The 13,133-nt window shown below is 38.6% G+C and overlaps 1 protein-coding gene across 1 annotated transcript in view; it reads right to left on the reverse strand.

The window, feature by feature from the left end:
- The window catches only part of suclg2 (succinate-CoA ligase GDP-forming subunit beta), a 101,900-nt gene extending 88,767 nt beyond the window's left edge, over positions 1 to 13,133 (reverse strand). The window contains exon 1 of the mRNA XM_003442757.5: positions 12,977 to 13,133. Within this exon, the coding sequence (XP_003442805.1) occupies positions 12,977 to 13,060 (84 nt within the window). The 5' untranslated portion in view covers positions 13,061 to 13,133. The remainder of the gene's footprint in view (positions 1 to 12,976) is intronic.

Consider the following 13,133-nt stretch of genomic DNA (forward strand, 5'->3'; position numbering starts at 1 on the left):
TTCAATTTACTTTGTTTTAATTAAAAAAGAAACGTCAATTAACTGCCCGGCCTACGCTACTTCCTCTTCTTTTTTCTTTTTTTTGTAATATTTAAACAGAGTGGACGCTACGTTCGATCACTGTCAGATCTTAAAATACAGGAACATTTTAGTTAACTGTCATTCTGTAAGGCTAATATTTATGCAAGGCTATTGCATAAACTCTGGTATTTCAAAGTTGAGTAACAGGAAAACAGTAAGGCTTAAACAAAAGTTTCAAATGGGAATTACAGTATTACGAAACCTTTTATACTAGCCAATTCCTCAGATGCCGCAACGCAGAATACGGATATATTTGCCACCTTAACAATAAATACTGTGAACCATATAAAGATATCACTACTTTAAAATCCCCTTCAGACTAATCATTGACACAGTTATGGTTTTAGCCATTTCTAGTCCTGCACTGTGCTATCAGACAAGAAAGTCATGATAGTGCTGACATCTTGACAGGAAGAGAAATAATCTGAGTACTGCATGGCTGCCCTGGAAAAAAAACAAAAAACAAAAAAGCTGCAAGTGGTGGATGACAGTATGGCAGTAAGGCAGGGAGGCAAGCAGGCAGCTGGCCTGCAGTCCCTCGAGACACACTCTCTACAGTAATTATCATCAGCAGCACTCTAGAGACAATCCTACACAGTCCTTCAGCCTAACTACTGCTCTACTTATTCTTAATGCACACACAAAGATGACAAGAATAGACACAAGGTTTGCTGTGCACAATGGTGACTAGACTAGACACTGGCACAAACAAAGTTGTATGCAATGGGCCCAAGATGGGATAAAGTATTCAGCGCAAACCTCTCTACAGACAAAAGCACTCAAGATCCCTCTCATGGATGCATCTAAGTGAAGGAAGTGGGGCACACTGGAGAAAGAGAGGTGGAGTGGTGACAATGATAAATAATGATCTCTATATTAATATATGAAGGTAAGGTAAGAGGAGGCAGAAAAAAAAAAAAGCTGAAGGAACAATTTCCTCTGTAAATCAAAAAGTAAAAACGTCCCCTTTCTCATTCCAGCCATACTTTCAAAGAACTTGGCCCACTGACAAACCATCACAGGCCCACACAAATTGTCTCCGGTTTTCCCTTCAGGACAGGAACACGCAAATGACCAGGAGGTAGGAATAACCCCAAACTAACCACAAAGTCATACAGTATTAATGCCATACCACTCTATTATTAGCTCAACCTTGTCTTCTTTATACCTGCGCAACTGCATTTTAGATTTGATGCAAAAACACGGAAACTTTACTATTAAATTTAAATTAGGAAGAGGAAAGGGAAGCTGAAGTTAAACTGAGTAAGCACTTATTCTGAGAAAGATTTTGCTTTTGGCATGCTTGCAGCAAGAGTCTTGGCATTCAGCGAGTGATCAGAAAATGTCACAGCAATACACTGTAGAAAAGATGGATCCTAACAGGGCTTTTTATTTAATGCTAAAAGCAAACATCAAACATTTAGCCATATCTTGATGGGTTGTCTGCTTATTTACTTGATCAATATTTCAATTTTCTTCCCTTTAACACAGTAAAGTAAAACTCCAACAAAGTATTGGTGCACAAGGTTATTGCTGTAAACTGCAAATAAAATTTGTCTAGAAAAGTACAGTAAAATAGAGGCGCTTTTGCACATTACTTTGCAAAAATAGAAAAATCTCCAAATCAAAAAGTATGCCTTAACTGAGTCAGAGTCATGTATTATGGCTATATTAGATTTGAAAGACAAGATGAAGTGTAATTAAACGAATAGATGATACACATTCATGTGTATGTGCCAAAGACCCTTGAGAACTACAAAAAGAAAACAAAAAACCTTACATGGTCCTTTGTTCCATGAGTATCTGCAAAAATTATTCACATCAAAAGCACCTTATTAGATAGTTAACATAAATGGAAGAATTGCAAATAGGTAAACAAATCTAAAGACCACAGTTCATACATATATTTCCCTGCACTAAATTATGATGAGATTTACACGCAAAAAACAAACAAGCAAACAAGCAAACAAGAGTAGTTGCAACACTGAAATGAGCAGAATAGACATGCAGGCACTCTCTTTCCAGAACACTCACTGGTTGTGCCCTCGCACAAAGAGGCACAGGGAGGACAGATAGTGCTATGGCAGCAGATGCATCAGATTGCCAAGTCCTTGTCGCAGCTGTACCGATCCACCAGTGGTGTTGAAGGACAAAATCTTGGTATGTACAACACTAGTCCCAAAACACCTCTTTGGCTGGACCATATGGTTATCAGCGCGGCATCGTGCAACATCAGGACTTCTCTTCCTCCTAAGAGGCACAGAATTGTGCAGTCTCATGCTTAGTTGAGAGCAGGATGCACAATGTCAAACAACACTTGTTGTGAGAAGTGTCATCACAGTTAGGGTATGTCTGATCTTGGCACTTTGCAAAGTCATTTCAAGACATGCCACTACTTTGTCATTTGCCCTTCTGTTAAACTTAAGGAGTCAATATCCTAGGGCTAATTTAGAGCAGTTGTCTTTATCACTATGAGAGTAGAACAATGTCAAAAAGTCACCATCTGACAGAGCAGTTCCAGCTCCCTTGAAAATTTATTGGAGCCATAAGCCTTAATTTACAGGGGAAGGTTACAAAGCAGGCAATCACCTCTGATCAGGCCCATAAACAGCCGAGAGTCAATGCTGCACTGCTCGTCAATCTGTTACTCAAAAATTCAAAGGGTTGACATGGCGGGTCAAACAACACATTTGTTTCTTGGAAGTAAGTCTAGACAGGATCCAGCGAATAGTGAGTGAAGATGTGATTCTGCCTTGGCAGTTGTTAACAGTACGGGAACATTATCTCTCAACACAAGCTATTTATCTTACAAGAGACTTCAGCACCGTGGCTGTAAAAGAAAGACCCCACCCTACGATATCTTTCGGCAATGTAATGAAATTCACATATCCTCGTAGTAATTACATATTACATATGTACTCACAAAATATTAAATAGCATATTTAAAACGATTCATTTGATTACTGAAAAATCAAATTAAGAGTGGTTCTGACTCCTTTGTTTATAATACTCCCCACACTGCTGCACATGTAGCAGTGGTGCACAGTTAAGCAGTGTCTTCACCTTATGTTAATATTTTTTCAAAGACGTTGCTGGAAAGTTCATAAAAATGACTAGTTACCCTTATCTATATAACTAAGATGTTATATGCAAAGTATAATTTTGTTAGGTACATCTTTTCAACTGCTCATTAACACAAATTAGCTTATCCCATGGAACCAATTCAATGCATTTAGGCACCTAGACATGGTCAAGAACCTGCTTTGGTTCAGTCTGAGCATCAGTATACGGAAAAAGCTGATTTAAGTGACTTCGAATGTGTCACGGTTGTTGGTGCTAGACAGGCTGGTGTAACCATTTCAGAATCTGCTGATCTACTGGGGTATTTCCTCACAACCATCACTAGTGTTTACAGAGGTCTGAATGGCCTGTAAAAGAAAATGTTGATGCCCGAGATCACAGGAGAACTAAGCCTTCAAGTTGATAGGAAGGCTCAAATAACCACTTGTTGCAACTGTGGTGTGCAGAAGAGCATCCCTGAATGCTTAACACATCAAACTTGAGGCACAGGGCTATAAAGGCGGAAGACCACACACACCAAGTGCAAGCTAAAAACATAATACTGAGGTACAGTTCACAAGGGACCGTGTGAACTGTACTTGGTTTGTGCAGCCGATCTGAGTATTGCTGCTGGATTGATGCCGCGAAAGATTAAGGCAGCTGTGAGTCCAAAACGGGGTCCAAACCCAGTACTAACAGGGTGTAACTAACAAAGTGTCCAGTGACGCATAAAGAAAATCATCTGATAAATCAATTTCACTGTTTCCCCCCCAAAAAACTCTAGTTTCCAGCTAGTCCTATTATAACATTTATTCAAACAAGTTCAGCAGCTTTCCTAAAATATTACCTTTGTAACAGTTATATTAAAACCATTCTTAAAAACAGACAAACAAAGCGGTAATAAAACTCAGTACTTTATGGAAACTGTTATATAGAAATGTGAGCAATATGAAAACCTAATGGTATCTATTGTTACACTAGTGATGAAGTGACTTTGTGAAGAGGCTGCACTGAAGCAGGAGACGTACTTTAACAGGAGCCACTGTCAGTCATCACCTTTCAGAACTCAATAAAAATAAATAAATAAAAACAAATAACCTTACATTATCTCACTGAATTGTTTATTTAGTAAGTTTATACATTATATATACACAGATAAATCTCTTACATACACTGTGAAGAGCTACATTAAGGCAGTAAACAGCTGCACTGAGTCAGAAATGCACCTTGAACAAGACACCATCCCACTTACAAAAAGCCTATCATCAATCAAAAGCCCTGATGGCAGGACAAAGTGAGTTCCATTACAGGAAATTTTCAATAAGTCAACCCTGGATTGATCCTTACTAGTTTCTATGCAAAAATAAAGAAAGGCTATTGACAACATTAGAGAGACTAAGGCAATTTTAAGCAGGCATATTCATGAGGACACTGCAAATCTGTATCGATGCAACCTGCATGACACTCCTTCAAGAGCTCAAAGTTTGCAATAGTCCAATCAGGACGTTTCAAAGGGGCTTTTAAAATATTTAAGCATTATGAAAGTCCTCTTTGTTAGGAGAGGAAGTTAGGAATTCTGAGCAGTGAATTCCTAACTTGCCAAATTCTGAAATGGCCTGCGGTGTTTATTTTATTCTCCATTTTCTGAAAAAAAGCAGACTTTTTTTTTTTTATTAGAGATGCACCGATCAATCTGTGATTTAAATCAACCGATTTCCAGCATTCTCAGTACAGACCAATGACCAGCCAAACAGCCTCCCAGATGTTTGATTACAAGCTGGTCTATAGTTGCACGCAGATCTAAATCCGCATGCTAACATGTCTTCACCATGGAAACTCTTCAGTGTGAGTGAGGACATAAATTCAAGTACAGAGGGACCAGTCTGAAAAACATTTATAAAGACCAATGTAATCCGATGCTTAACTCATCTGCATCACCTGAACGTGGACATTTTAAAGAAGCTAACAAAGGAAAAGTAGCTAAAGCTAAACCAATCCAAACCTCACAAGTCAGAAGCCTCGGCATGAGCAAAAGACCAAAGCAGTTATGAGGAAAATTATGGAGAAAGATTTATAGAGTTAAAAAGAAAACGTGGTCGATATCTTACCTATGAAAAAATGATGTAAGAAACTGACATTGGTTTTGTTATATAAATCTGTTGCATCTGATTTAGTCTTGTAAAGTCAAATATGTCAGGTGAAGATGAATGTACAGCAGCTCACTTTCAGTTGAGTATTTATGCCGGTTCCTAATATCAGAGCACTTTATTTTCAGGTAAGTGAGAAAAGATCCTTAAACTTATTGTAGTTTGGGAAAAGTTGTGAAGTTTAATAATGTCGTACAATTATTAAAATGAAGTTATGCAAAAGTTAATTTTTGTTTGTATATGCTGTCAGTTGCAGTAAACTGCCATAGGTGCATTGCTACACCTAGAATCTATTACAGTGAAAACAAAGAACTATGTTTTTATTTCCAGTAGGAAGAAGGCTCTGCAGCTGGAAACGTAAATCTGCTGGTCCCCCTCCTTATTACATGAAAGTATGTCTGCAATGAACTGCCACAATATCCAGTGGATTTTAACTACACATATACAATGTTTTACCTCTACCTCCTGACTTTTCATATAAAGCACCATTATGAGATTTACATTTGACAGCTATTGAATTCACGCTCCCTGAAGGATGAGCTGTGATATCTCAGGAGAGCCACTGATAAGTTGGACATTTATGAACATATACATCACCATTACCAATGTGCCAATCACCCCCAGCTGTACTTTGATATTCAGAAATAATTAACAGATGTTAGCATGCTAATGTGCTTGAATAAGAAGACAGAAAAACATAACTGGATGCTGCTACGGTAAAACCATAATTACCAACAGGGCAATGTAAATGAAAGACAGGAGTCTAACACCAGCATGTCCTGTACATCAAACACAAACCAAGCAGCAGATCTATTTCTCCCACACTGTCACCATGAATCATGGGGAAAAGAAAGACAGACACAATGACATTCAGAGTTGTAATTATAAGCTATAATTTAAAGAACCAATTAAAGATAGGACAAAGGACAGTTTGTATCCATTAGTGCTACCTATTGGGAAAACTAAACTTCCATCCTTGATGGCATCTGGAACTCAACATTTAAAGAATAATGAGCATCAAAAACAATGGTCTGTGCCTTTAACATCATTCTTATTAATTCAAGTGCAGAAGCACATCTTCATCCAGCTCCCCAGACATGTATTAAGCCCAGTACTGGATTAAATTTTTAAAAATATCGACTGAAGAAAAGACCTTGAACTAGGCTTAATACATGTCTGGGAAACAGGTCCTCAGAGCAAGACCAGCAGTTTTATGGCACAGCATGACATATTCTAAAGTTTTTCCTAGTTTGTACGGCTGTCAAACCAGCAAACACTAGAAAATGAAAGGTCAGCATCAATAAAATAAAGATAAAATACATTCCTCAGTGCCAAGTCCACGTGCAAGCTCTGTAAAAAGAACAACAGATCGTTTTATCAAACACCATCTGTAATTGCAAAAAGGATTCAGTTTCATCTAGTGCATGAATGCACTGCTGCCGCATGCTCAAACCTAAGCACATATAATACACAGGCAGAAAAAAGGGGAGCTCTGATGAAGATCTAATAACATTTTTCTCATCAAAAACATTTCTTTGGTTTTAGCTACACCAGGTCACAGTCATCAGGGACTGGGCAACAATCCTTCAGAACATTTACAATTAGTCTTCAGCACATTTAACAACGAAACCAAAAATCCTGTTCAGATTGTATTATTGGGCAAGTTGGCAAGCAGGTTAGCATTAAGCTTCAGTTGTGTCTATAAGACGTGCGGAATATATTGTCTTTGCTAAGATGCTAAACTTAAAATGGGTGAATCTCCAATTCGGGTCTTAAGGGGGTTTTCAACTGTTGATTTTTTTAGACTTTTTTTTTTTTGCTGGATCTGGTTTTGTCTTCTAAATAGAAACTAATCAGTGTTTTTTGTTTGTTTATTTTTACAAATTCCATGCTACAGCTTCAGAGTGAAAACTTTGTTTTTCTTTAAGGAACACTATAAAAGCACAGTAGAGCTTGAAAGTAGAATAAATGCCCAATTTGCATATATGCCTGGGAAATAACGAAATACCAATATATTCTATTCTACTTTACATAAAATATAAGAAATAAGCATATTGATATCGGATATTCTTTGTATATCTGTTAAACCTAGTTTCAGGCTTATCTAGACACTTTACAGACAATATCACTAACTTGAGGACTGGAGCTGCATGCACTTCACAGCGGCTGCAGCTTATCACACACTCAGTGAAAAGTGGCACCTACTTCTCACAACAAGAGCTGACAAGGCCAGATTTTTAAATGAGCTTTGGTTGGCACACCGCTCTCACCACTCATGCCCTCCCATGCACATCTTTTTTGTTATTATGTACAGAAACAATTACTTTTCAGGACAACAGTGTGTTTCAATACTGATGCATTAGACCGTATACAAGGACATTCTTCTTTAATGTATCACAATAGAGTTAAGCATTTTTAAGCAATTTTAGCAACACACTGATGTTTTATTATTGGCTGTTAAGTCCCATTTTTTCTGCACAAAAATGAGTCCTTACTCTCACCTATTACAAACCTACGCACTTGTTCCAAACTGCGAATCACAGTCACTGAATATCACATATTATTAAACGGTATTCCCAGATGTCTGGTGAGGTTAAAATCCTCATTATTTGTCATGGCCAGTCCCTAACCCTTTGAAATGACACTGCCTAATTAGTTAAGACAAATGACTGCAGACTTAATTAACCAGAATGCTCCTTAAGGGGCATTATCAAATGTTTAAGAAATTAACAGATTGCCAGTTCATCAATTCTATGTAATTGATTTGTTCCCATTCAGGTTATGAACTCATCTCTTTTCCCCATCCATTTAGCAAACCATCCAAGGAAAAATTAAAAGGGGAAATTTATAGTGTCCACTCGCACGAGCACATGCTGAATCACATTGAGCAGTCCTCTGTGTGACTATCAGAGTCACTGCTATACTGATCGCACAGTGTTACTCTGTTAATGAGGTGGCACTTGGCTACTTGGTTGCATCTCATAAATACAAACTGTCTTGCGATTAGACAAGCGCTGCGTAGTAAGCTGTGCTAGAGGTGACATAAAATAAGAGAGATGGACGACGCGAAGAAGCTGTGTTCACAAACATGCCAGTATGAATCACAGCCATGCTTTCCATTTAAAGCAGCACGAGTATGCCTCATGAAGCTTTAGTGGACTAATTCAAAGAGCCTTATCTGCTCTAATTAATATAGTACTTGAGTGTTCGTGGCACAAGTGCCTCTCTTTACTCCTCAACTGTGGCAGTGCCTCTATAGATTTGGATGAAAAGCACGAATAGGTTATTTAGTTTATCCAAAAGAAAATTAATAAATAAATAAAATTGCAGGTTACATAACTCCCTTTAAAAAGTTATGTTAAAGCGTTTCAAATGATTGGCCTGTTCATTCTGTTGTAGCTACCAGAGAAAGGCTCTTTACACTATAGGACTTTACTTTTTCTGAATTTACCTTTCTGATCACATGGACAAAACAAATAAATTTAAAAAAAGTGGTGAATTAAATTTTGTTCTGGTTATGGCACAAAAGATGTGCTCTTGCTCTTATTACTGCTACCAGCCACTTGTAGCTTTTTTTGCCCTTGCCTTTTAAAAAGCTAAGGTCACGCTCAGACCATTCCAGTTAGGAGAGAGAAATGACATCTGCCTGTTACAGAGCCGGGGATAGAACAGCGGAGCAGAGATAGAGACGGGAGCAGTAGAGCATGGCTCCAGGATTTAGATCAGTGAGATTTGCATCATTGGCAGGTCTTTAGGCAGGGCAGGTCTAATCTCCTGCAGACAGGCTTAAGAAAGGAAAACCTGACTGTTGTGTCTCTACAGATAGGGATTTCAGTAATTAGCATAGTTAATATGAGGAGGGAGTCAAATTCAAAGGTGTCAGGTCTAAAGGGAAGATAATGCAGTAAATAAGGAGAAGTTAATACAAGCATGCGCAACTGTGGCAAAGTTCAGTCCCATATATCTGTGAACTTTGCCACAGGCACAAACCTTCAGTCACAGCTCATGAATTGCAAAAGCCTTCCCCTTGTGCTTTAATAGCCACGCACTGCTTTTAGCTGATGGCTTAATTATCTTGTTCATCAATAAGTTCAGATTAATATGCCGTCACCACTTTAAAAATGATCATGGCATGCATGCCAAGGTTAAGCAGGCAAGATGGTCGATATCTAGGCAAAACTGTGCAAAGAGTACTACAGCGTACTTATTACAAGTGGCAGCAGCCATTGTGCTCTGTAACACATTCTCTTCACTCACGCAGTGCTAGTGGAATCACCGCCTTTATGGCACAGAGAGATCAGCCAGCCAGCCGGACCCCGTCAGAATTTTCAATGAATCGGATCCCTATGACTTGCACAAAGGGTAGTTCCAGGAAAACTCAATCTTTGAAGGTCTCATTTCACAGATGATAGAGAAGCTGAACATGATCTTCAATATACTGCACTTTTAATGAATTACGCCTGTCAGCCATCACTGACATTGTTTTCTCAAGTAATTTTCAGCATTACTCCCACTTCTCCCTCATTATCTACACTGGAACAACAGCATAAGTTAAGCTGATAGGAGCGCATTTACTCATTGCAGAGGCTGGCAACATTTCCTAATGACTGCAGCCGCTCTAAATTATTGAAAAAGACTAAGCACCTCACCAGCTACAGAAATGGCTATTAACCTTGGCGAACGATATTCAAATCCAGTTAGAGCCAACTTCGTCCTCCAGTATCCCTTGCGGGGAGGAAATGTAAATGTGTTCTTGCTGAGACAGATGGGGGAGCCTCCCGTCGTTTGAAGTTCCAGCAAAAGAAGTCGTTGCAAGCAGAGGGCTCTCCACCCTGTTCTGTAAAATATTCAGGACTGAGTCTCATTGAGACACCTTTCTTCCCAGTGTACCCCTTCAAACCACGCTGGGCTTCAACACAGTTGGGGTATTACCAAGCACGCACGCCATACAAAAAAAAAAACTTAGCAAAGGTTTACAAATTCATCCCTGTGCAGCGACAGTGAAAAACAGCCCGAGGATTATCTCGGTGTGCAGACAAGAATTCAGGAGATTTGATTTATGAGAGAGAGAGAGTGTGAGAGAGAAAAAAAAAATAACAACAACATCTCACTCCTCCTTTAAGGAGTATCTTGGAGCCTAACCATCTGAATATTGCAATGTCCTGTGCATTGTTGTTGACAAATCATTGCAAATTGAATTCCACAGCTTAGTTGACATACTGTCAAAGCTGATTTGATTCTATTGTAGCGATACCTGACTGTCAATCTGTTCAGGCCCTGATACTGTGCTACACACCAGAGAAAATCCCCGATCATTACTCTTATCACCTGGCCCGAACGAGAGAGAGACAGAAGCGAAAGAAGTGAAAGAAGCAGAAGACGAGCAGGTAAAGAGCCAGTAAACATGAGATAAAAACTTTTGTTAGAGTTTACTTTTTAAAGGAACAGTTCAGGCCAGGTCTCTGGCCTCCACTGACATATCTAAATTTTACCTTATGCAGATATGTTGGTTATTGATGCAGGTTCAACAATTTCAGAGATATTTCATATAGTTGTTGCTGTAAGTGCTAAAAAAGAAATACATTTCTTTTTTCACCCCCGGCTAGCAAGATAGCCAGTTGAAAAAACAGAAGTTGGAAAGGCCAGATTTTAAGCACCAAATGACCTTTCAAAATAAGAGTGAAGGAGTTGTCCACTAGCAAACTTAGTCGTTTTCTTAGATGGATAAAAAATAATTTTTTTAAATATATAAATAAAAAACACATATATTTGACATATAATAATAGCAGACTTAGTAATCCTATAGTACAAATTTAAAAAAAAAAAAATTAATGAACTAATGCTAGAGGAAAAAAATATAACAATAGCAGCCTTTACAGGGACTCCCATTCCCTGCTCTAAGGAATGTGTAGGTGGAAAATGAGAAAAAAAATAATGGAAATGTTTCATGCAATTTGTTGCCTTGGTTGGGACATTTTTTTTGATTTAGGTAATAATATTAACCAAAGGTTTTCAATTATGAAAAAACAAAACAAAATTAAATTAAATTAAAAAAAAAAACCAAAAAAAAACAGACATGTGGCTAAATAGAAGGCACCGTGTGAGCAGCAAATTATCAAAGCAGCATCCAATCCAAGATGTTCTGGCAAGGTACGCTGTAGGTTGCCCACATTTTGGAAGGACTCAGAAAATAATGCACAGCTACTGTAGCTATGTGCAGCAGCCACATGGGGGAAAAAAAAAAGGCCTGATGCATAGATATACGTTTATAAAATGTGTAGTAAAATGTGGGCCTCTCTATACTTTTGGAATGGTTGCAGAGAAAGAAGCAACTAGATTAACACATGACATAAAAAAACAAAACAAAACATGTATTTCTGACAATAGTTTGTAATAACTGATAATATTAAAGCTAAAAAGCAATAATAATGAGTCCTGATACTGAGATGTAGCATGTAATTATCTCTAATAGCTTTAGCATTAGGAATTTACCAAGCTAATGTGGACAAATTTGGATAAAAGAAAAAGTTCAATTTACATATTTTCTTTTCGATCTGCATGAAGCACAATTATTTTTCAGTCAATCACCTTTCCTCCAGGTATAATACCTATAAAAAATACTCTACCACACTGCACATAAAATCTGTTTGACTTGTAAAAACAATACGTTTCCATCAATATGAATCCATCTGGGAGTAAATATGAAAGGTAAACACAGCATGAGAAGTCCCATTTGTACTAATGTTCCAAATACCTATGCAGGCACCTCAACCTGAAAGACCAGTTCTCAGATACCGACTGCGCAGAAAAGCATCAAACTGACAGTACAGCATAACATGGTAATTTATTCATCTGTTTGTCCTGGAGCTTTGAAATTTATTATGAAAGCACAGCTCTGTGTGACTGGGTTTGTTTGTTAGTCAATACAGTGCAGGGGGTGTGGGGATTTATGTTTTGTAGCTCTGGCAGCATGTTTAAGACTCTTTGCAATTACCAGACCAAATGCTTTGTTTGCTAAATGAGAAACTGTGCAACTGTAAGCATTTGCCACTGTGTACTTAGACAACTCTAATCAGGCGAATTCTGCTGGCTGCTGTTTCCAGCTCACACACACATGCTGGAAGCTCAAAGTGCAAGGGTTAACCTTTTTTTACTCGGGTCTTATCTGAAATGGAGCCAGGCTGGAGGAATTGTTCACTATGACTTTTACTCATCAGAGGTCACACAGCCCACTGTAGAAGTGCTGAACCTAAGCATGCAAAATAACTTACTGACGAGAAGACCCTTGCAGTTCAATTATACGCAATAAAGAGAAATTAAAAATATCTTAAACGCACAAACTTACAGACTCACAGTTATAGTGACAGGTAGTGTACACGAGTAACATTCACATGCAGAACTGCATTAGAAAAGCTTTCCTCACACAAGCTCTTGCCGATTAACTATCATTTGTAGAGCAGCGCGTATATATAACAGCCTCCATGATTAGACCTACTGCAGGACTTGAAGACGGCATTGTTACGTCACCTGTGAACTGTCAGACTGTTTAACTTTGATCTGTCAAACCTCTGTCCGCTCACACATGCTAACCTGCTAACGCTAACCCTAGCCGTGAGACGCTGACAGCGACGAAGCCACCCCGCCCGAGCAGCAGACCGTAACATCAGCAAGAGAAGCTGTAACGCTACCTTCGCTTTGTCGAGAAGTATGTGCTTTGAAGTAGCTATCCTGAGTCCTTTCGCTACAGCCTGGGATGCCATGGAAGCCGCCATGTTGACACGCAAGTCCAAAGGGAGATGACGCTAGAAGCGCGTGAGCGATCATAGGTCAAGAATCAGAGGTGGG

Source organism: Oreochromis niloticus, linkage group LG5, assembly GCF_001858045.2.
Source record: "Oreochromis niloticus isolate F11D_XX linkage group LG5, O_niloticus_UMD_NMBU, whole genome shotgun sequence".
In the NCBI taxonomy this organism is placed as follows: domain Eukaryota; kingdom Metazoa; phylum Chordata; class Actinopteri; order Cichliformes; family Cichlidae; genus Oreochromis; species Oreochromis niloticus.